General features: G+C 58.7%; 1 protein-coding gene across 1 annotated transcript; it reads left to right on the top strand.

The window, feature by feature from the left end:
• The first annotated feature begins 3,834 nt into the window (after window positions 1-3,834).
• Window positions 3,835-21,788, top strand: DCAF7 (DDB1 and CUL4 associated factor 7). Its single transcript, XM_029076175.1, has 7 exons — window positions 3,835-4,043; window positions 13,123-13,281; window positions 14,254-14,365; window positions 14,507-14,625; window positions 17,664-17,873; window positions 19,187-19,304; window positions 21,300-21,788. The coding sequence occupies exons 1-7, from the start codon at window positions 3,906-3,908 to the stop codon at window positions 21,470-21,472; spliced, it is 1,029 nt and encodes a 342-aa protein (XP_028932008.1). The 5' UTR covers window positions 3,835-3,905; the 3' UTR covers window positions 21,473-21,788.
• Window positions 21,789-22,173: the final 385 nt, after the last annotated feature.

The following is a 22,173-nucleotide window of genomic DNA, read 5'->3' as shown; positions in this document are numbered from 1 at the left end:
GCAGAGCCCTGTACTAAGTCTTTGGGAGAGTACAAAGCGCTCAGTAAAGTGCTCTGCACACGGGAAGCGCTCAATAAATATGGTTGAATGAATGAGTGTAAAAGACGGATTCCTTGCCCGCAAAGAGCTTACAGGTTAGAGGGGGAGATGGACATTAAGAGAAATAAATACAATTACAGATATGTACATAAGTGCTGTGGGGCTGGGATGGAGACGAGATGGAGGTACGGTGAGAAGGTTCATTCGTTCATTCAATAGTATTTATTGAGCGCTTACTATGTGGAGAGCACCGTACTAAGCGCTCGGAACGGACGAGTCGGCAACTGATAGAGACCATCCCTGCCCAACGACGGGCTCACGGTCTAATCGGGGGAGACGGACGGACAAATACAAGACAACTTAATCCCGACAAATAGAATCAAGGGGATGGACGCCTCGTTAACAAAAATAAATAGGGTGAGAAAAATATATACAAATGTTGGCATTCGAGGAGCCGAGTGTGAGGGCCGGGTTTTAGTAGGAGAGTAGTGAGGTGGAGTACGTCTCCACCTGGATGTCGGCCCGCCACCTAAAACTCAACATGAGCAAGACTGAGCTCCTCATCTTCCCTCCCAAACCCGGTCCTCTCCCAGACTTCTTTATCACCGTGGATGGCACGACCATCCTTCCCGTCTCTCGGGCCCGCAATCTCGGTGTCATCCTTGACTCGTCCCTCTCGTTCACCCCACGCATCCTATCCGTTACCGAGACCTGCCGGTTTCACCTCTACGATATCGCCAAGATCCGCCCTTTCCTCTCCACCCAGACGGCTACCTTACTGTTACGGGCTCTCGTTATATCCCGGCTAGACTACTGTGTCGGCCTTCTCTCTGACCTCCCTTCCTCCTCTCCCGCCCCGCTCCGGTCTATTCTTCACTCCGCTGCCCGGCTCATCTTCCCGCAGAAACGATCCGGGCATGTCACTCCCCTTCTTAAACAACTCCAGTGGTTGCCCATCGACCTCCGCTCCAAACAAAAACTCCTCACTCTAGGCTTCGAGGCTCTCCGTCACCTCGCCCCTTCCTACCTCTCCTCCCTTCTCTCTTTCTACCGCCCACCCCGCACGCTCCGCTCCTCCGCCGCCCACCTCCTCGCCGTCCCTCGGTCTCGCCCATCCCGCCGTCGACCCCCGGGTCGCGTCCTCCCGCGGTCCCGGAACGCCCTCCCTCCTCACCTCCGCCAAACTGATTCTCTTTCCCTCTTCGAAACCCTACTTAAAAATCACCTCCTCCAAGAGGCGTTCCCAGACCGAGCTCCTCTTCCCCCTCTACTCCCTCTGCCATCCCCCCTTTACCTCTCCGCAGCTAAAGCCTCATTTTCCCCTTTTCCCTCTGCTCCTCCACCTCTCCCTTCCCATCCCCACGGCACCGTACTCGTCCGCTCGACTGTATATATTTTCGTTACCCTATTTATTTTGTTAATGAATTGTACATCGCCTCGATTCTATTTAGTCGCCATCGGTTTTTACGAGATGTTCTTCCCCTCGACGCTGTTTAGTGCCATCGTTCTCGTCTGTCCGTCTCCCCCGATTAGACTGTAAGCCCGTCAAACGGCAGGGACCGTCTCTATCTGTTGCCGACTTGTTCATCCCAAGCGCTTAGTACAGTGCTCTGCACATAGTAAGCGCTCAATAAATACTATTGAATGAGTAGGAGGCGACAAGGTGATTGAGTGCCCTAAAGCCGATGGCACGGAGTTTCTGTCCCTTCTGCGTCACCCTGACCTGCTCCCTTTATTCCCTCTCCCTCCCGGCCCCACAGCACTTATGTCCGTATCTGTCATTTCTTTATTTCTATTCATGTCTGTCTCCTCCCCTGGACTCGAAGCTCATGGTGGGCAGGGAATCCGTTTATTGTTATATCGTACTCTCCCAAGCGCTTAGTAGAATGTCCTACTAAACAAAAACTTCTCACTCCGGGCTTCAAGGCTGTCCATCCCCTCGCCCCCTCCTACCTCTCCTCCGTTCTCTCTTTCCCCTGCCCACCCCGCACGCTCCGCTCCTCCGCCGCCCGCCTCCTCGCCGTCCCCGGTTCGCACCTATCCCGCCGTCGACCCCCGGCCCGCGTCCTCCCGCCGTCCCCGAACGGCCTCCCTCCTCACCTCCGCCAAACTCCCTCTCTTCCCCTCTTCCGAGCCCTACTGAGAGCTCACCTCCTCCAAGAGGCCTTCCCACGCTGAGCTCCCTCTTTTCCCTCTGCTCCCTCTCTGGTCCCCCTTCACCTCCCCTCAGCTAAGTCCCCTTTCCTCCTGCTCCTCCCCTTCTCCCTTCCTCTCCCCTCAGCACTGTGCTCATTTGGATAGATTATTTATCACCCTATTCATTTTGTTAATGAAGCATCCATCCCCTTGATTCTATGTAGCGCGATTCATTTGTCTCGTTTTCTGTCCGTCCGTCTCCCCCGATCAGCCCGTGAGCCCGTCGATGGGCAGGGATGGTTTCTATCTGTTGCCGAATTGGCCATTCCAAGCGCTTTGTACGGTGCTCTGCACCTAGTAGCGCTCAATAAATACTATTGGATGAGTGAATGAATGCGTGCTCTGCACAGAGTAAATGCGCAATAAATGCGACCGAACGAACACTAGTAGACATCATCTCTGCCCTCGAGGAGCTTCCGGTCTACTGCTCTCAGAGCACTGTATTAAGCGCTCTGGAGAATTTAGCAATTAATTGACCCGATATCCGCCCTCGAGGAGCTAGCGGAGGAGACCGAATCGGAGTGGGATGAACTTGGAAGTGTTAAGGGGATGAGAGTCAAGCGAGTGATGTTGTTAATCAGATACTACTACTACTAATAATAATAATAATACTGTTGGTATCTGTTAAGGGCTTCCTATGTGCTGAGCACTGTTCTAAGCGCTGGGGGTGACACAGGGTCATCAGGTTGTCCCCCGTGATGATGTTGGTATTTGTTAGGCGCTTACTCTGTGCAGAGCACTGTTCTAAGCGTTGGGGTAGACACAGGGGAATCAGGTTGTCCCCCGTGGGGCTCCCAGTCTTCATCCCCATTTTCCAGATGAAGTCACTGAGGCCCAGAGAAGTGAAGTGACTCGCTCAGAGTCACCCAGCTGACAAGGGGCCGAGCCGGGATTCGAACCCATGACCTCTGACGCCAAAGCCTATGTTCTTTCCACCGAGCGACGCTTGGATATCTCCATGATTTTATTTGTCTTGATGATGTGGTTTGGTTTTGTTCTGTTTCGCTTTGCCGTCCGTCTCCCCCGTTTAGACCGTGAGCCCGTCACTAGGCAGGGACGGTCTCTATCGGCGGCCCAATTGTCCGTTCCCAGCGCTCAGTCCAGTGCTCTGCACACAGTGAGCGCTCAATAAATACGATTTAACCCACGACCCCCGCCTTCCCAGGCCGGGCTCTTTCCACCGAGCCCCGCCGCTTGTCTTATAGTATCGGCGGGAAGTGCCGGAAGGCCTCCCGGAGGCGGCGAGCCGTCCCCGGGATTCGAACCCGCGGCTCCGGGAGCCGCCCCCGTCCCGGACGCCCGTCAGCCAATGGCCGGGCTCCCTCCCCGACTGGCAGCCCGGGGAGCCAATGGGCTTCGCCGGACCCACCGTGCGGCCCCGCCCCCCTCCCGCCCCTCCCCCGAGGAGGGCGGCCGGCCCTCCCCGCAGACCGACGTCCCATCCGACCAATAGAAACGACGCCCCGGGGAGGCGGCGGCCCCGCCGACCAATGGGAGGGAGGGGTCCCTCTAACGGACGCGCGGGGCGGCCAATGGGGCGGGGAGGGAGGCGGGACTTCCGCTCCGGCGGGGGGGGCGGGCCCGGAGCGGAAGGAGGCCGTGGCGGAGGCGGCGGCGGCGGCGGGTCCGGGGGTCCTGAGGAGAAGGCGGTGGGTGAGGGCGGCCCCGCCATGTCCCTGCACGGGAAGCGGAAGGAGATCTACAAGTATGAGGCGCCGTGGACCGTCTACGCCATGAACTGGAGCGTCAGGCCCGACAAGCGCTTCCGCCTGGCCCTGGGCAGCTTCGTGGAGGAGTACAACAACAAGGTGACGCCCCCTCCCCCGCTCCACCACCCGCACTAATAATCATGGTGGTAGCTGCTAAGAGCTGACTCTGTCCCGACCGCTGCTCTAATAGTAATCCTGTTGGTATGTGGTAAGCGCTTACTCTGTGCAGGGCGCTGTGCTAAGCGCTGGGGGAGAGACAGGGTCATCCGCTGGTCCCACTTGAGGCTCCCAGTCTTCAGCCCCATTTGACGGATGAGGTCACCGAGGCCCAGAGAAGCGAATTCGTAATAATCAGGTTGGTATGTGTTAAGCGCTTACTCTGTGCAGAGCGCTGTGCTAAGCGCTGGGGGAGAGACAGGGTCATCCGCTGGTCCCACTTGAGGCTCCCAGTCTTCAGCCCCATTTGACGGATGAGGTCACTGAGGCCCAGAGAAGCGAATTCGTAATAATCAGGTTGGTATGTGTTAAGCGCTTACTCTGTGCAGAGCGCTGTGCTAAGCGCTGGGGGAGAGACAGGGTCATCCGCTGGTCCCACTTGAGGCTCCCAGTCTTCAGCCCCATTTGACAGATGAGGTCACCGAGGCCCAGAGAAGCGAATTCATAATAATCAGGTTGGTATGTGTTAAGCGCTTACTCTGTGCAGAGCGCCGCTCTGATAGTAATCCTGTGGGTATTTGTTAAGCGCTTCCTATGTGCAGAGCACTGTTCTAAGCGCTGGGGGAGAGACAGGGTCATCCGGTGGTCCCACTTGAGGCTCCCAGTCTTCATCCCCATTTGACGGATGAGGGAACTGAGGCGCGGAGAAGCGAATCAATAGGGTTGGTATGTGTTAAGCGCTTACTAGGTGCAGAGCGCCGCTCTAATAGTAATAATGTTGGGATTTGCTAAGCGCTTACTATGTGCAGAGCGCCGTTCTAAGCGCTGGGGGAGATCCAGGGTCATCAGGTGGTCCCACGGGAGGCTCGCAGTCTTCATCCCCATTTGACAGATGAGGGAACTGAGGCCCAGAGAAGCGAATTAATAATAATAAGGTGGGTATGTGTTAAGCGCTTCCTATGTGCAGAGCGCCGTTCTAAGCGCTGGGGGAGATACAGGGTCACAGACTTCATCCCCAACAGGTGAGGTCACTGAGGCACAGAGAAGTGAATTAATAATAATAATGTTGGCATGTGTTAAGCGCCTCCTATGTGCAGAGCACTGTTCTAAGCGCTGGGGAAGACACAGGGTCATCGGGTTGTCCCACGTGAGGCTCCCAGTCTTCATCCCCATTTGACAGATGAGGGAACTGAGGTGCAGAGAAGCGAATTAATAATAATAAGGTGGGTATGTGTTAAGCGCTTCCTATGTGCAGAGCGCCGCTCTAATAGTAATAATGTTGGGATTTGCTGAGCGCTTACTATGTGCAGGGCACTGTGCTAAGCTGTGGGGGAGATACACGGTCATCGGGTTGTCCCACTTGAGGCTCTCAGTCTTCATCCCCCTTTTACAGATGAGGGAACTGAGGCGCAGAGAAGTGAATTAATAATAATAATGTTGGTATGTGTTAAGCACTTACTATGTGCAGAGCACTGTTCTAATAATAATAATAATGTCGGTATTTGTTGCGTGCTTACTATGTGCAGAGCGCTGTTCTAAGCGCTGGGGGAGATGCAGGGTCAACAGGTTGTCCCACGGGAGGCTCCCGGTCTTCATCCCCATTTTACAGATGAGGGAACTGAGGCCCAGAGAAGTGACTTGCCCACAGTCACACAGCTGACAAGTGGCAGAGCTGGGATTCGAACTCATGACCTCTGACTCCAAAGCCCGTGCTCTTTCCACTGAGCCACGCTGCTTCTCGCTTACTAGGTGCGGAGCACTGGACTAAGCGCCTGGAGTGGACAAATCGGTAACAGATAGACACGGCCCCTGCCCTCTGACGGGCTCACGGTCTAATCGGGGGAGACGGACGGACGAGAACGATGGCGATAGATAGAGTCGAGGGGAAGAACGTCTCATTAAAACAATAGCTAATAAATAGAATCAAGGTGATGTACATCTCATTGTAATATGAATTATTCATTCATTCACTCGTCTTCGTTGAGCGCCGACTCTGTGCAGAGCGCCGGACTCGGCGCTTGGAATGGACAGTTGGGCGACCCATAGAGACCACCGGATTAGAACCCGCGACCTGGGACCCCTAAGCCCGGGCTCTCCCCACGGAGCCACGCTGCTGCTTTAGCTTCATGTCTGCCCCTCCCCGCCCCGGGAGCTCGCTCGGGCAGGGAGCGTGTCTACCAACTCGGCTGTACTGGACACTCCCAGGCGCTTAGTATTCAGTCATGCATGCAATAGTACTTACTGAGCGCTTACTATGTGCAAAGCATTCATTCATTCAATAGTATTTATTGAGCGCTGACTAGGTGCAGAGCGCTGGGCTGAGCGCTTGGAATGGACAATTGGGCCCCAGATAGAGACCGTCCCCGCCCGGCGACGGGCTCACGGTCTGAAGGGGGGAGACGGAAGGCCGAGCAAAACAGAACGAGACCAAAATAAGACGTCGTTAAGAGAAATAGAATCAAGGGGACCTACACCTCATTAATAAAAGAAATAAGGTCATAAATAAGATATACAAATGAGCACAGTGCTGAGGGGAAGGGGGAAGAGCAGAGGAGGAGCAGAGGGAAAGGGGAGGCTCAGTCTGGGAAGGCCTCCTGGAGGAGGTGAGCTCTCCGTAGGGCTTTCGGTCATTCAGTCGTATCTGTTGAGCGCAGAGCACTGCGTTGAGCGCCTGGAAAGTGCAATATAGCAATAATAATAATGTTGGTATTTGTTAAGCGCTTACTCTGTGCCGAGCACCGTTCTAAGCCCTGGGGGAGACACGGGGGAATCAGGTGGTCCCACGTGGGGCTCACGGTCTTCATCCCCATTTTACAGTTAAGGTCACTGAGGCACCGAGAAGTGAAGCGGCTTGCCCAAAGCCACACAGCTGACAAGTGGCCGAGCCGGGATTCGAACCGTGACCGTCCCGGCGCTCACTGGGACCTGTAGTAAGCGCTTGGAAACGATACAGGAGTAAAGAGAGGTAATCCCAGCGCTCACTGTGTACTGAGCGCTTGGAAACTACAGCAACAGCGAGAGAGAATCCCAGGGTTGACCGTGTGCAGAGCGCTGTACTAAGCGCTTGGAAACTACAGCCATAAAGACAGGCAGTCTACTGTCTGCAGAGCACTGTACTAAGCGTTTGGAAACAATACAGCGGTAGAGACAGACCCAGTGTTCAGGGTGTGCAGAACACTGTACTGAGCGCTTGGAAACAGTACAGCAATGGAGACGATCCCAGCGCTTACTGTGTGCAGAGCACTGTGCCAGTTGCTGGGAAAGTACAATATAGCAATAAAGAGAGACGATCCCAGCGCTTACTGTGTCCAGAGCACTGTGCTAATTGCTGGGAAAGTACAATATAGCGATAGAGACGATTCCCCGCGCTTAATGTGTGCAGAGCCCTGTACTGAGCGCTTGGAAAGTACAGTTCAGCAACAGAGAGAGACAATCCCTGCTCATAGAAGAGGGGAGGCAGCGAAACAAGTCAACAGGCATCAGTAGCATGAATATCAATAAATAGAATTACAGATATATCCACGTCAACCTGATCACCCTGTATGTACCCCAGCGCTTAGAACAGTGCTCTGCGCATAGGAAGCGCTTAACAGATACCATTATTATCAGAACAAGTAAAGAGGCATTAATACGAGTAGAATTCTAGATACGTACGTAGGTACAGAAGGGCCGTGGGCGGCGGAGGGCGTAGGAGGGAGTTGGGGAGCAGGAGCAGAGGGAAAAGGGGGGGTTCAGTCCGGGAAGGCCTCCTGGAGGAGGTGACCCTTCAGTAGGGCTTTGAAGGGGGGGAAGAGAGGGAGTTTGGCGGAGGCGAGGAGGGAGGGCGTCCCGGGACGGCGGGAGGACGCGGGCCGGGGGTCGACGGCGGGACGGGCGCGAACGGGGGACGGCGTGGAGGCCGGCGGCGGAGGAGCGGAGCGTGCGGGGCGGGCGGGAGGAAGAGAGGGGGGAGGAGAGGTAGGAGGGGGCGAGGCGACGGAGAGCCCCGAGGCCTAGAGTGAGGAGTTTCTGTTTGACACGGAGGTCGATAAGGCAACCGCCGGAGATTTTTGAGGAGGGGGTGACACGCCCAGAGCGTTTCCCTAGAAAGATCATCCGGCCAGCCGAGTGAAGTCTAGACTGAAGACGGGAGAGGCAGGAGGTTTGGGAGGTCATTCGGCCGTATTTATGGAGCGCTCACTCCACGCAGAGCACCGTACTAAGAGCCTAAAGGATGCAGTCGGGATAGGATGAGTTCATTCATTCAATAGTATTTATTGAGCGCTTGCTATGTGCAGAGCACTGTACTGAGCGCTTGGAATGGACAATCGGGCAACAGATAGAGACCGTCCCTGCCCACTGACGGGCTCACGGTCTAATCGGGAGAGACGGGCGGACAAAAACAGGAGCAATAAATAGAATCCAGGGGATGGACACCTCATTAACAAAATAAATAGGGTAATAAAAATATAGACAAATGAGCAGAGTGCGGAGGGGAAGGGAGAGAGGGAGGGGAGGAGGGAAAGGGGGCGCTTAGCTGAGGGGAGGTGAAGGGGGGCAGAGAGGGAGCAGAGGGAAAAAGTTAAGAGTTAAGCACCGACCACGTGCCGCACCCTATACTAAGCGCCGATGGCGTCGGACACGGTCCCCAGTGGAAAGGGAAGGGAGAACGGGCGATTAGAGATGAGGGAACCGAGGCGCCGAGAAGTCAAGCCACCCGCCCGAGTTCGCTCAGCAGACAAGGGGCGGATGCGGGATTAGAACCCAGGTTTTCCGATTCCCAGGCTCGAACTCTATCCCCTGAGGCCAGGCTACTTCGCGTGGACGGCTGGGACCCAGAATCAGTCAGTTGCTGGTATTTACTGAGTGCCCGCCGTTGGCAGAGCGCTGCTCTGAGCAGTTAAGAGAATAATAATTATTGGGGTGTTTATTAAGTGCCTACTATGTGCCAAGCACTCTACTAAAGAGCAGAGTAGGCACGACATAATCAGGTCCCGCATGGGGCTCCCGGTCTAAGTAGGAGGGAAGGCAGGTATTGAAGTCCCCCTTGCAAGGTGAGGAAACTGAGGTCCAGAGAAGTGAAGTGACTTGCCTAAGGTCACGCGGGGACAAGTGGCAGAGCTGGGATTAGAACCCAGAGCCGGGCTCTTTCCATCAGACCGTGCAGCTTCGGTAGAGGTCAGTGGAGTTAGCGGACACGATTCCTACCCTCGAGGAGCTTGCGGTGTAGAGTGTGCGGAGCGCTGTGCCGAGCGCTCGGGAGAGTAATAATAATAATGTTGGTATTTGTTAAGCGCTTCCTGTGTGCGGAGCACTGTTCTAAGCGCAGGGGTAGATACAGGGTAATGAGGTGGTCCCACGTGAGGCTCACAGTTAATCCCCATTTTCCAGATGAGGGAACTGAGGCCCAGAGAAGTGAAGTGACTTGCCCACAGTCACCCAGCTTACAAGTGGCAGAGCTGGGATTCGAACCCATGACCTCTGACTCCCAAGCCCAGGCCCTTGTTACCCTCCATTTCTTCCCTTCTGTTCTTTTTGGGGTGAAAGGCTGAACCCCTGCCTCCCCTCCAGCCCCCAGCCCCCCCCCCCCTTGAAATGCAATAATAATAATAATATTGCTGGCGTTTGTTAAGCGCTTCCTACGCGCCAAGCACTGTTCTAAGCGCTGGGGTGGATACAGGGTAGTCAGGTTGTCCCCCGTGGGGCTCCCAGTCTTCATCCCCATTGTGCAGATGGGGTCACTGAGGCCCGGAGAAGTGAAGCGACTGGCCCAGAGTCACAGAGCCGACGAGGGGCGGAGTCGGGATTAGAACCCGTAATAATAATAATGTTGGTATTTATTAAGCGCTTACTGTGTGCAGAGCACCGTTCTGAGCGCTGGGGTAGGTACAGGGGCATCGGGCCGTCCCACGTGAGGCTCACAGTTAACCCCCATTTTACAGATGAGGTAACTGAAGCACAGAGAAGCGAAGCGACTCGCCCGCGGTCACACGGCTGACGAGCGGCAGAGCCGGGAGTCGAACCCGTGACCTCCGACTCCGAAGCCCCGGCTCTTTCCGCTGAGCCGCGCTGCTTCTCTAGAGGTGCGATCTCAACCTGAGGTGCTTTTTATTTTTTCCCCCACAAAGGACATGGAACTCTTTAGGGACAGCTCGGAGAGAAGAGAGGAAAACCGGGCCAGCGAGGGATCCGCGCTCCTGTCGGGGGCCCGGCCGCTAATGACTTGGCGGGCTTCCCGGGCACAGCGGCGAACGTGCCCTGCCTGGCTCCCGGACCTCCCGGTCCGGGCGCAGACGGGTGACCGCTCTTCCGGGTGCAGCTGGAAAACCGTCCGGCTTGGGGGTGGCGGATAAATATCAAGTGATGTGGATATCCGTTAAGCGCTTCCTACGTGCCGAGCACCGTTCCAAGCGCTGGGGGAGATACGGGGTCATCGGGTTGTCCCCCGTGGGGCTCACGGTCTTCGTCCCCATTTGACAGATGAGGTAAGCGAGGCCCAGAGAAGTGAAGCGACTCGCCCACGGTCACCCAGCTGACAGTGGCAGGGCGGGGATTCGAACCCATGACCTCTGACTCCCAAGCCCGGGCTCTTTCCACCGAGCCACGCCGCCCGCCGATCTCCTCCCCCGCTGTCGGGCGAGGAGCTTTCTCCAAACCGCCCCTCCGGGCGGGCCAGAGCCGGGAGGGGGACGGAGCCCGGGCGTTGGCCCCCCCCCCCGTGCCCTCCCGGTCGCCCGGTCCAACCGAGGCCGGGCGGGCCGGGAGCTCGGCCCCGCCGGGGGTCCCCGCTCTGCACCTCCCACCCCCAGAACACAGTCTTGGACCCCCCCCACCCCCCCACCACGCCTTGGGGAGTCGAGGCGGCTGGGGCTGCGTGAGCTGCTTCCGTGTGAGAAGCAGCGTGGCTCAGTGGAAGGAGCCCGGGCTGGGGGGTCCGAGGGCGTGGGTTCGAATGCCGGCTCTGCCACTTGGCAGCTGGGTGACCGTGGGCAAGTCACTTCACCTCTCTGGGCCTCAGTGACCTCATCTGCAAAATGGGGATGAAGACTGGGAGCCTCGCGTCCAGCGCTGAGAACGGTGCTCTGCACGCAGTAAGCGCTTAACAAATGCCATCATTATTATTATTATTACCAAACGCCAACATTATTATTATTCAGTCAGCCAGTTGTATTTATTGAGCACTTACCGCGTGCAAAGCACTGTGCTGAGCGCTCGGAAGAGTACAACAGCCAACGGACACATTCCCCGCCCTCAGTGAGCTCACGGTCCAGTAATATTACTACTTCTATTAGTCCTAATTAATTACCTCCCTTAAACCGATGGCGGACCGGATGAGGCGCTCGATCCCCCACAGAGCCCTCAACAGCACCGCCGGGCCACCGAAGCGGCCCGGCTTAGCGGAAAGAGCCCGGGGCCGGGGAGTCCGAGGTCGTGGGTTCTAATCCCGGCTCCGCCGCTCGTCAGGGCGAGTCACTTCTCTGGGCCTCGGTTCCCTCCTCTGGAAAACGGGGATTAAGACCGGGAGCCCCACGTGGGACAACCTGCCGACCCCTTCCCCGACCGCTAGGTTTCTCGGAGCCCCCGCCCCGCGTGGCTCAGTGGAAAGAGCACGGGCTTTGGAATCAGAGGTCATGAGTTCGAATCCCAGCTCTGCCGCTTGGCAGCTGTGTGACCGTGGGCGAGTCACTTCACTTCCTCTGTGCCTCAGTTACCTCCTCTGGAAAATGGGGATGAAGACGGTGAGCCCCACGTGGGACAAACTGATTCCCCTGCGTCGCCCCCGGCGCTTAGAACTGTGCTCCGCACATAGGAGGCGCTGAACAAATACCAACGTTGTTATTATTATTTCCAAGGAGCCCAGGTTGTGTTCCCGGAGATATTCTGAGATCCCGAACAAACGAGCTTTCTTATCGACAGCTTCTCGCCGTGCTTCCGGCCTGCACAGATCGGAGAAGCAGCGTGGCTCAGTGGAAAGAGCACGGACTTTGGAGTCAGGGCTCATGAGTTCGAATCCCAGCTCTGCCACTTGTCGGCTGTGTGACTGTGGGCAAGTCACTTAACTTCTCTGGGCCTCGGTTCCCTCATCTGTAAAATGGGGATGAAGACTGGGAGCCCCACGTGGGACGACCTGATTCCCCTATGTCTACCCCAGCGCTTAGAACGGTGCTCGGCACATAGTAAGCGCTTAACAAATACCAACATTATTATTATTATCGTAGGATTCAAACCCTCCGCACGCTCGCTCGTTGCGGGCAGGGACTCTGTCAGTTACACTGTATTCTCCCAAATGCTGAGGACGGCGCTCTACGCGCAGGACTTGATTTTCAGTCGTGGGTCGGTGTTCAGCGAGGGCCTAGCCTGGGGCAGAGCCCTTTGCTCAGTGCTTGGGGGAGTACAGTGAAAGTAAAACGTGGCTCAGTGGAAAGCGCCCGGGCTTCGGAGGCAGAGGTCGCGAGTTCGACTCCCGGCTCCGCCACTCGTCAGCCGGGTGACCGTGGGCGGGTCGCTGCACTTCTCTGGGCCTCGGTTCCCTCATCTGTCAAATGGGGATTAACCGGGAGCCTCACGCGGGACGACCCGATGACCCTGTATCTCCCCCAGCGCTTAGAACGGTGCTCTGCACATAGTAAGCGCTTAACAGATACCAACGTTATTATTATTTATTGAGCAAAACGTGTCTACCAACTGTCTCCCGAGCGTGTAATCCAGTGTCCGCACACAGTAAGCGCTCAATAAGTACCACTGACTGAGCACTGTACTTGCTCGTCTCCATCCCAGCTCTTAGTACAATGCCTGGTACATAGTGCTTAAATTCCGTACTTCTTATTATTATTACTACTACTACTAATAATACCAAGCGGTTGGGAAACTGCCGTACCACAGAGTTGGTAGACCTGTTCCCTGCCCACGTGAAGCTTCCCGTCCTCGATGGGGTCGGGGAGGCGTCCGTCGCCGTGAAGCCCGTGGCCCCGGCGGTTTCCGGAAGAGCCGACGCGGCGTCCGGAGAAGCGGCCGTTTACGGGGCCCCCGTTGCGCGTTTCAGGTGCAGCTCGTGGGTCTGGATGAGGAGAGTTCCGAGTTTATCTGCCGAAACACCTTCGACCATCCCTACCCCACCACGAAGCTCATGTGGATCCCCGACACCAAAGGAGTCTACCCTGACCTGCTGGCCACCAGCGGCGACTACCTGCGCGTCTGGAGGGTAAGCCCGGCCGGGCCACGGGTTGGACAGTCCGGAGGGATGGGGCCGGGGGGGCCCCTCGAACGGTCCCCCGCGGCCAGGGGGAGGGGTGTCGTTCATTCAGTCGTATTTATTGAGCGCTCACTGTGTGCGCGGCACTGTACAGAGCGCCTGGGAGAGTCCGGTTGAAACGATGGGAAGAGCAAGGAGACTTTACGGCCAGCGCGGACTCCCTCTCGGCTAGCCGGCCGCCGGATCCTCGAGACGCAAGCGCGGCTGACGTCTCCGCACGGAGCCCGTCCCGGGGCGCTGTCGGGGACTTCGGAGGCATGCTCGATTTACCACAACCAGTCGCTCGTGTCGACTGAGCCCCTATACCGTGCGCAGAGCACGAAGCCCTCGGGAGAGCGCGGAGAAACCGGCAGACCCGGCCTCGACGCCCTCCCCGAAGCGCTCGCAGTCCAGAAAGTGTTTTTGCAGTCGCCCGATGTCAGTAGTATCGACCGAGTGCCCCCCGTGTCCCGAGCACCCTGCTAGACGCTTGGGAAAGAATCCGTCGGTGGCATCTAGTCTTTCATTCCGTCGGCCGTATTTATTGAGCGCCGCCCTTTATTGAACGCGTACTCTGGGCAGAGCGCTGAACTTAAAGCCTGGGAGGATGCAGTTCAACAGAGGCGAAAAGTGCAATACACGGTAGAGCGGATAGGCGGGATCCCTACCCGCGAGGAGCTTCCGTCTCAGCGGGAGAAGCACTGGGGAGAAGGGGGAAGAGATCCCGGCCAAGCACGGGGCAGGGGGCGTAGGCAGGGGCGTCCATAATTCCCCCCCCCCCCCCCCCATCCTTCCCTTGGGCTTCCGGGCCCAGTCCCGGGCCCTGCCGTCGTGTCCCGCCCAAGGCCCCGCCGTCCCTGGCCTCCTCCCTGCGTGGGCGCCGGCCTCTCTGAGCACGTGACTGACCGCCGGGGCTTGTTTCCTCCCCGTCCCCGCGGGCAGGTTGGGGAAACCGAGACCCGCCTGGAGTGCCTGCTGAACAATAACAAGAACTCGGACTTCTGCGCCCCGCTGACCTCCTTTGACTGGAACGAGGTGGACCCCTACCTCCTCGGTGAGCAGACCTCCGGCGCCGGCCGGGGGGCGGCCCGGGCCGGAAGAAGCGGGCGGGGAGGGAGAGGCGAGGGGGTCCACGGGCCCGGGAGCTGGGGGGAGGGCCGCGGGGGGTCTTGTCACTGACGGTGACGGTTTTCAGGAACCTCCAGCATCGACACCACCTGCACCATCTGGGGGCTGGAGACCGGGCAGGTCCTGGGGAGAGTCAACCTCGTGTCCGGCCACGTGAAGACCCAGCTGATTGCCCACGACAAAGAGGTGACCCCACCCCTCTCCCCCCTCCGCACCCCTTCCCCCTCGGCTCTGGCCCGAGAAACGCCCCAGGTCTGAATCCAAACCTCCTTCCGGCTCGTCGGCCTCCCCCCCGGAGGCTCTCTTAGCCATCGATCAATCCATTAATCAGTGGGATTCGTTAGGCACTTTTTTAAAAAAAAAAAAAAAAAAAAAGGGTACGTGTTTAGAGCTTGCTATGTGCCGGACACTGCGGTAGATTTAAGTCAGGCGGGACACGGTCTCTGTCCTACGTGGGGCTCACAGTGGAGTGGCTCAGTGGAAAGAGCCCGGGCTTGGGAGTCAGAGGTCATGGGTTCGAAACCCGGATCTGACACTTGGCAGCTGGTTGACTGCGGGCGAGTCGCTTCACTTCTCTGTGCCTCGGTGACCTCATCTGTCAAATGGGGATTAACGGTGAGCCTCACGTGGGACGACCCGATGACCCCGTATCTCCCCCGGCGCTTAGAACGGTGCTCGGCACAGAGTAAGCGCTTAACAAATACCAACGTTATTATTATTATTATTCGTCTCCATTTTATAGAGGAGGGAACTGAGGGCCAGAGAATATGAGTGACTTGCTCAGGGTCACTCAGCAGATACGCGGTGGGGCCGGGATTAGGACTCGGGTCCTCCGACTCCCGGGCCCGGGCCCTTTCCACTAGGCCGCAGTGCGGGTGCCTATGCCCAATAGCGGGGTGGGGAGGCAACTGTTCGTCGAGGAAGGTGGGGGCGGGGATTGTACATTCCAAGCGCTCAGTACAGCGCTCTGCACACAGCGCTCGATAGATAACGATCGAATGAATTTATCCAGATCCATTGGAGGAGTTGTAGCATTTACTGAGCGCCCAGTGGGACGCAGCACAATGCACTGAGCACTGGGGGAAAGGACGCTTTTCTTCCATCGTATTTGATGAGCGCTTACTATGTGCCAAGCACCGTACTCCCGCTAAGAAGAAGAACTGTGGTATTCGTTAAGCCCTTACCATGTGCCAGGCACTGTACTGGGTGCTGGGGTGGATACAAGAGAGGCAGCGTGGCTCCGTGGGAAGAGCCCGGGCTTGGGAGTCCAAGGGCATGGGTTCTAATCCCGGCTCCGCCCCTCGTCGGCTCTGTGACCTTGGCCAAGTCACTTAGCTTCTCTGCGCCTCAGTGACCTCATCTGGAAAATGGGGATGGAGACTGTGAGCCCCACGTGGGACATCCTGATTGATTACCTTGTATGCGCCCCAGGGCTTAGAACAGTGCCTGGCACGTCGTAAGCGCTTAACGAATACCGACGTTATTCTCGTAAGGAAATCAGGTTGGACCCGGTCCCCGTCCCACGTGGGGCTCACGGTCCTAATCCCCATTTTGCAGATGAGGTGACTGAGGCCCAGAGAAGCGAAGCGACTTGCCCAAGGCCGCACAGTAGGTAAGTGGAGGAGCCGGGATCAGATCCCATGACCTTCTGACTTCCAGGTCCGTGCTCTATCCACTATGCCACGCCGCTTCCCGTAGCGCCCGGGAGAGCGCCGTACAACAGCAGACACGTTCCCTGCCCACAGTGAGCTCAAAACCTAGAGCGGGAGGCAGGCGTTAATGTACAGAAATAAATAAATACACAGAAGCACAAGACCCATTCCCTGTCCACGAGGGGCTCCCCCTCCAATGGGAGAGACGGGAGTAAAAATATCTACAAGGAGCCTGCGTTTTTTATTAGCTTCCCATTGGCCTTGGGAGCGTAGTAAATGTCTCTTTCTTTGTACCGGACTTTGGATCCGAAGGCAGCGTAGGATAGCAGAAGGAGCTGGCGCCTGGGGAGGTCAGGAGACCCGGGTCCTAGTCCCGCTTCTGTCACCTGCCCGCCGTGGGACCCTGGGCAAGTTACTTCACCTCTCTGGGTTTCCGTTTCCTCATCTGCAAAGTGGAGAAGAATTACCCGTTGACCCTCCTCCTCGCACCGGGAGCCCCCACGTAGGACAGGAAGCGTGTGTGATACGATTGCCTTGTCACTGCGAAGAGCTTCGCCCGATGCTTGGCATAAATGCCGACCTCATTGGCAGAGCCTTTGGGCTGAATCGGCTGTCACCGAGTTAATTACTAGGCCTTGTCTGACGCCGTCGAGTCGACTCCGACCCGCGGCGACGCCATGGACGCGTCTCTCCCTCGCGATCGTTCTGGTGGTGGATCCGTAGAGTTTTCTCCGCAAAAATACGGAAGCGGTTTATCATTGCCGCCTTCCGCGCAGTCACCTCGAGTCTCTGCCCTCGACTCTCTCCCGAGCCGCTGCTGCCCGGCGCAGGTGAGTTTTGACCTGTAGTCGATGGCCTTCCACTCGCTGGCCACTGCCCAAGCCAGGAATGGAATGAGCATGACTCCCTTTGACTCTTCCCTCCCGTAGTCCGGACTGGTAAAGTACTTGTTAAGCGCTCACTCTGTGCCAAGCACTGTTCTAAGTGCCGGGGCAGGTACGAGGTGGTTGGACCCAGTTCCTGTGGGGCTCACGTTCTTAATCCCCGGTTTACGGACGAGGAAACCGAGATCCAGAGGAGTGAAGTGACGGAATTCCTTCAGGGTACCACAGAATTAGCTGCCGTGTTCCCTGCCCGTAGCATCTAGAGGGGGAGACAGAAGTGAACCTGAATAAATTCCATCCGCTCCACCGAACGGTGGTCTTCCCAATCCGTCCGCGGCCCCCTTCCCATCCTCTCCCGCAGTCCCTTTCCCTTCCCAGTGCGGAAGTGGAAGGGTCTCTGGCTCGGACGCAGAGAGATAAGCGTTGGCTTGGCACCCCGGAGTCGCTTTCCTGGGACAGATCGGGGAAGGGCCGGAGCCAGCAGCCTCCGATCGTTTGTGCCCCGATGTCCCCCTCCCCAGCAGTCGGAGACAACCGGCCCCGGGGCCCCGAACGTCTCCCTAACGGCCGCCTCTTCCCCCCGGCATCCGGGGCCTTTCCGTCCGGGGTTCGGGAGGCCGGTGTGCCGTCGGGTCTCCCGGGGGAGGGGAGGGGCGGCCGCCCTGACCTCCTCCCCGCCCCCGAGCAGGTGTACGACATCGCGTTCAGCCGGGCGGGCGGCGGCCGGGACATGTTCGCCTCGGTGGGGGCCGACGGCTCCGTGCGCATGTTTGACCTGCGGCACCTGGAACACAGCACCATCATCTACGAGGACCCCCAGCACCACCCTCTGCTGCGGCTCTGCTGGAACAAGCAGGACCCCAACTACCTGGCCACGATGGCCATGGACGGGATGGAGGTGAGCCCCGGGACGGGACCGGCGGGGCCGAAGAGCGGCATGTTGCCCTCCGCCCCTGGGCGCCGTTCGGAGAATCGTTCATTCGTTCGGTCGTATTTATCGAGCACCCGCTCTGTGCAGAGCACTGTACTCAGCGCTTGGGAGAGTACGGTATAACAGTATAACGGACACATTTCCACGAGAAGCAGCGTGGCTCAGTGGAAGGAGCCCGGGCTTGGGAGTCAGAGGGCGTGGGTTCTAATCCCGGCTCCGCCACGTGCCTGCTGCGTCATCTTGGGCAAGTCATTTCCCTTCCTCTGGGCCTCAGTGACCTCATCTGGAAAATGGGGATGCAAAAACGGGAGCCCCACGTGGGACCATCAGATTACCCTGAATCTACCCCAGTGTTTACAACTGCGCTTGGCTCATGGTAAGTGCTTAAATACCATAGTTGTTATTATTCCAAGCGTTTAGTACGGTGCTCTGTACATAGTAAGCGCTCAATAAATACTACTGAATGAATATTATTATTCCCTGCCCACAACGAACTTCCTTACAGTCTAGAGCGGAGGTGACCTACATCAATAGGGCTTATACCCGGTCGAACTCCCCCGACGTCTCGGCGGGGGCCCACCTGGGGGTGTCCTCTTGGGCAACCGGGAAAGAAACCTTTTCCCCTGCTGATCCCAGGAGCGCTGTAATGATTATAATAATAACGTCGGTATTTGTTAAGCAGAGCACTGTTCTAAGCGCCGGGGTAGATACGGGATCATCAGGTCGTCCCACGTGAGGCTCACAGTTAATCCCCATTTTCCAGATGAGGTCACTGAGGCACCGAGAAGTGAAGTGACTCGCCCACGGTCACACAGCTGACAAGCGGCAGAGGCGGGATTCGAGCCCACGACCTCTGACTCCCAAGCCCGGGCTCTTTCCACTGAGCCGCGCCGTACCTTCGGAAGGACGCGGGGGCGACTCTCTCTGAGAGATGGGCAGAGATGATTCAGGCCACTGACGTCCACCGGGCCTCTGCCGAGCACCGCCATCGGGGCTAAAGCTCTCCCGTTCTTCCTCCCGAGTTGAATTCCAAACGCGTTTGGCTTTTCATTGGGTTTGGGGTTGTTTTTTTTTCGGGCGGGGGGGCTCCGCAAGGGGGAGCCCCGGGTCCCGCCCCGCCCGGGGGTTCCGCGTCCGGGTCGGCGCCCGCCCCGGCCCCCTGAGCCGGAGCGGGATTTGGGGTTTGAGCCGAGAAGCAGCCGGGCCGTGGCAAGGAGAGAACCCTCCTGAGCGGCCCCCGCGGCCCGGCTCTCCGTCACCGCTCCCCGCCGGTCCTGCAGGTCGTGATTCTGGACGTCCGAGTTCCCTGCACGCCCGTGGCCAGGCTCAACAACCACCGGGCCTGCGTCAACGGCATCGCCTGGGCCCCGCACTCGTCCTGCCACATCTGCACTGCCGGTGCGTATCCCGGGGGGCCCCGGCCCCGGCGCCCCGGGGACCCAGAACGACCCCAGGTCAGATCTCGGGAGGGTCCCGGCCCAGGCCCGGAGGGCGCCCCACAACTCCGGCGTAGCAGCCCTCTCGTGGGCCGGAGCCCGGCCTGACTTTGGGCCGGGGGATCCGGGCGTCCTGATCTCAGCCTCGGGGCCCCCCGCGGAACCAAGGCCGACCCCCTCCCTAGTAATCGTCGTCGTCGTCGTCGTGTATACGCTGAGCACTCAAGATGTGCCAGGCACTGTACTGAGCGCAGAGGTGGATACAAGCAAATGGAGTCGGACCCAGTCCCTGTCCCACGTGGGGCTCACGGTCTCAATCCCCATTTTCCCGACGAGGTCACTGAGGCCCGGAGAGGTGAAGCGACTTCCCCAGGGTCACACAGCGGAAGAGCGGCGGAGGCAGGATTAGAACCCATGCCCTCTGACTCAGGCCCGGGCTCTATCCGCTACACCGTGCTGCTTCTCCATCCTCTTCTCGGCCCTCACGAGCGAAAGGGGAACCCGGGCCCGCTGGCAATTTGGGCCCACATCTTCCCTCTCTCTGCCCTGGTGCTTTTCCTGGCTCCTTGGCCTCATTGGAGCTAACAACAATAATAATAATGTTGGTATTTGTTAAGCGCTTACTATGTGCAGAGCACTGTTCTGAGCACTGGGTCGTCAGGTTGTCCCACGTGAGGCTCACCGTTTCAATCCCCATTTTCCAGATGAGGTCACTGAGGCCCAGAGAAGTGAAATGACTCGCCCACAGTCACCCAGCTGACAAGGGGCAGAGCCGGGATTCGAACCCATGACCTCTGACCCCCAAGCCCGGGCTCTTTCCACCGAGCCAGCCTGCTTCTTTGTGTGCTCCTCAGCCCCCTCCCACTCAGCACTATTAACTGAGCACCTCCTGGGCCCGGGTCACTGTACTAAGCGCTTAGGAGAGGGCAGTAGAGTTAGTAGAAGTGGAGTTGTAGAAGTGGAGTTGAGAAGCAGCGTGGCCTTGTGGAGTCAGAGGGACCTGAGTTCTAATCCCGGCTCCGCCACGTGTCTGCTCTGTGACTCGGGGCAAGTCACTTCACGTCTCTGGTCCTCGGTTCTCTCATCCGCATAATGGAGATTCAATATCTGTTCTTCCTCCTACCTTGACCGGGAGCCCCCCGTGGGACCTGATTTTCTTGTAATGACGACAATAATAATAATAATAATACTAATGTCGGTATCTGTTAAGCGCTTCCTACGTGCAGAGCACCGTTCTAAGCGCCGGGGTAGATAACGGGGTCATCGGGTGGTCCCACGTGAGGCTCCCAGTTAATCCCCATTTTACAGATGAGGTGACTGAGGCCCCGAGAAGTGAAGCGACTCGCCCACGGTCACACGGCTGACGAGTGGCAGAGCCGGGAGTCGAACCCGTGACCTCTGACTCCGAAGCCCGGGCTCTTTCTCAAGTACCCCGCTCCAGCGCTCAGTACAGGGCCTGGCACATAGTAAGCGCTTAATAAGCACCGTAGTCGGCGGTCGTAGTAGCGGAAGAAGGGGTCCCAGGCCCCCAGGAGCTCCCAGCCTAGCGCCGAGAAGAGAGAGGGGGCAGGCGGGGAGGGGTCGCTTGGCTACGGGGGCAGGAGGACCCCAGGGCGGGACTGCCGTCAGTCCCCCCTCGTTCGGCTGCCGACTCCCTCCCCCCGTTACCCTCCGCGGGTGCTCTGACGCGGGGCACCCGCGGGAAGCCGCTCGGCCCCGGGGACCCTCGCCTCCTCTCTGTCCGGGAGCAGCGGCTCCATTCGGGGGTACCCTGCCCGAGGTCCACCGGCGTCGCGGGGGGCACCTCGGCGCACGTACCGGGCGGGTCGCGAGGGGACGGACGGTAGAAATCGAAGGCGCCCCTGCCCCCGGGGAGCCTAGGGTCCGGTGGGCGGGGCGGGGGGGACCCGGCCGGGAGACGGCGTCCCGCCGACCTCGCCCTTCTCTCGCGTGGTAGCGGACGACCATCAGGCTCTCATCTGGGACATCCAGCAGATGCCTCGGGCCATCGAGGACCCCATCTTAGCGTACACGGCCGAAGGCGAGATCAACAACGTACAGTGGGCCTCCACTCAACCCGACTGGATAGCCATCTGCTACAACAACTGCCTGGAGATCCTCAGGGTGTAGTGGCGTCGGGGGGGGTCGCGGCCGGAGGCCCCCCTCCTCCCCAGTCTCCTCTTCCCCCCGCCCGGTGCCCCCCACCCCGAAGTGAGAACGGACACGTCGCCGGTGGCCAGTTTGTCTTCTGTCGCTTCCCCGTCCCGTCCCCCCGGCCGTCCCCGGAGGCTGACCCGGGGTCCCCGGCCGGGCTCCCCCTGCCCGTGCTGGACTCGGGGCACGGTGACATTTGGGAGCCTCCTCGGTCCCCCGGGGTCGAGTTTTAAGATTTTCTCTCTACTCTCCCCCACCACGATTTTCTCGATTAAAAATCTCTGTGTATTTACTCCTGTCGGCTGTCGTGTTGGCGAGGCGGCCCGGGCCGCGTCGGCGCCCGCCGGCTCGGGCCTCGGGGGGGGGGGGGGGGGGGGGGGCGGGCGGCCGCCCGAGCCGGCGGACCGGCGGGCTCATTAGCCCGAAAAGAGGGGAGAGGCCGGCCCGCTCCCCCTCCTGCCAAGGCCGCCTTACCCCGGATTCGGGTCGGGCTTCCTGTCGGCGTTTTCGGGGAGCGGGTCATCTCCTCCGGCCCCTCCGGCCTGCCGTGTCCAGTCCTCCCGGCTCCGGCCGGCGCTCGCCCCGCCGGCCCCTTTCCTCGCGAGTCTTGGCAGCCGGAGCCGGGCCGCCGGCCCCCGGGTGGCTTCCCGGCCCCCTTGAACCTCGCCGGGTGGCCA

This window comes from Ornithorhynchus anatinus, chromosome 11 (genome assembly GCF_004115215.2).
Source record: "Ornithorhynchus anatinus isolate Pmale09 chromosome 11, mOrnAna1.pri.v4, whole genome shotgun sequence".
In the NCBI taxonomy this organism is placed as follows: domain Eukaryota; kingdom Metazoa; phylum Chordata; class Mammalia; order Monotremata; family Ornithorhynchidae; genus Ornithorhynchus; species Ornithorhynchus anatinus.
The sequence above is the reverse complement of the archived record's forward strand: the minus strand, read 5'-3'. Positions and strand labels throughout refer to the sequence as shown.

Coding starts and splice junctions, on each gene's coding strand:
- DCAF7 (XM_029076175.1), top strand. CDS start 3,906: ATGTCCCTGCACGGGAAGCGGAAGGAGATCTACAAGTATGAGGCGCCG. Junction 14,366..14,506: donor GGTGGACCCCTACCTCCTCG/GTGAGCAGACCT, acceptor GACGGTTTTCAG/GAACCTCCAGCATCGACACC. Junction 17,874..19,186: donor TGGCCATGGACGGGATGGAG/GTGAGCCCCGGG, acceptor CCGGTCCTGCAG/GTCGTGATTCTGGACGTCCG.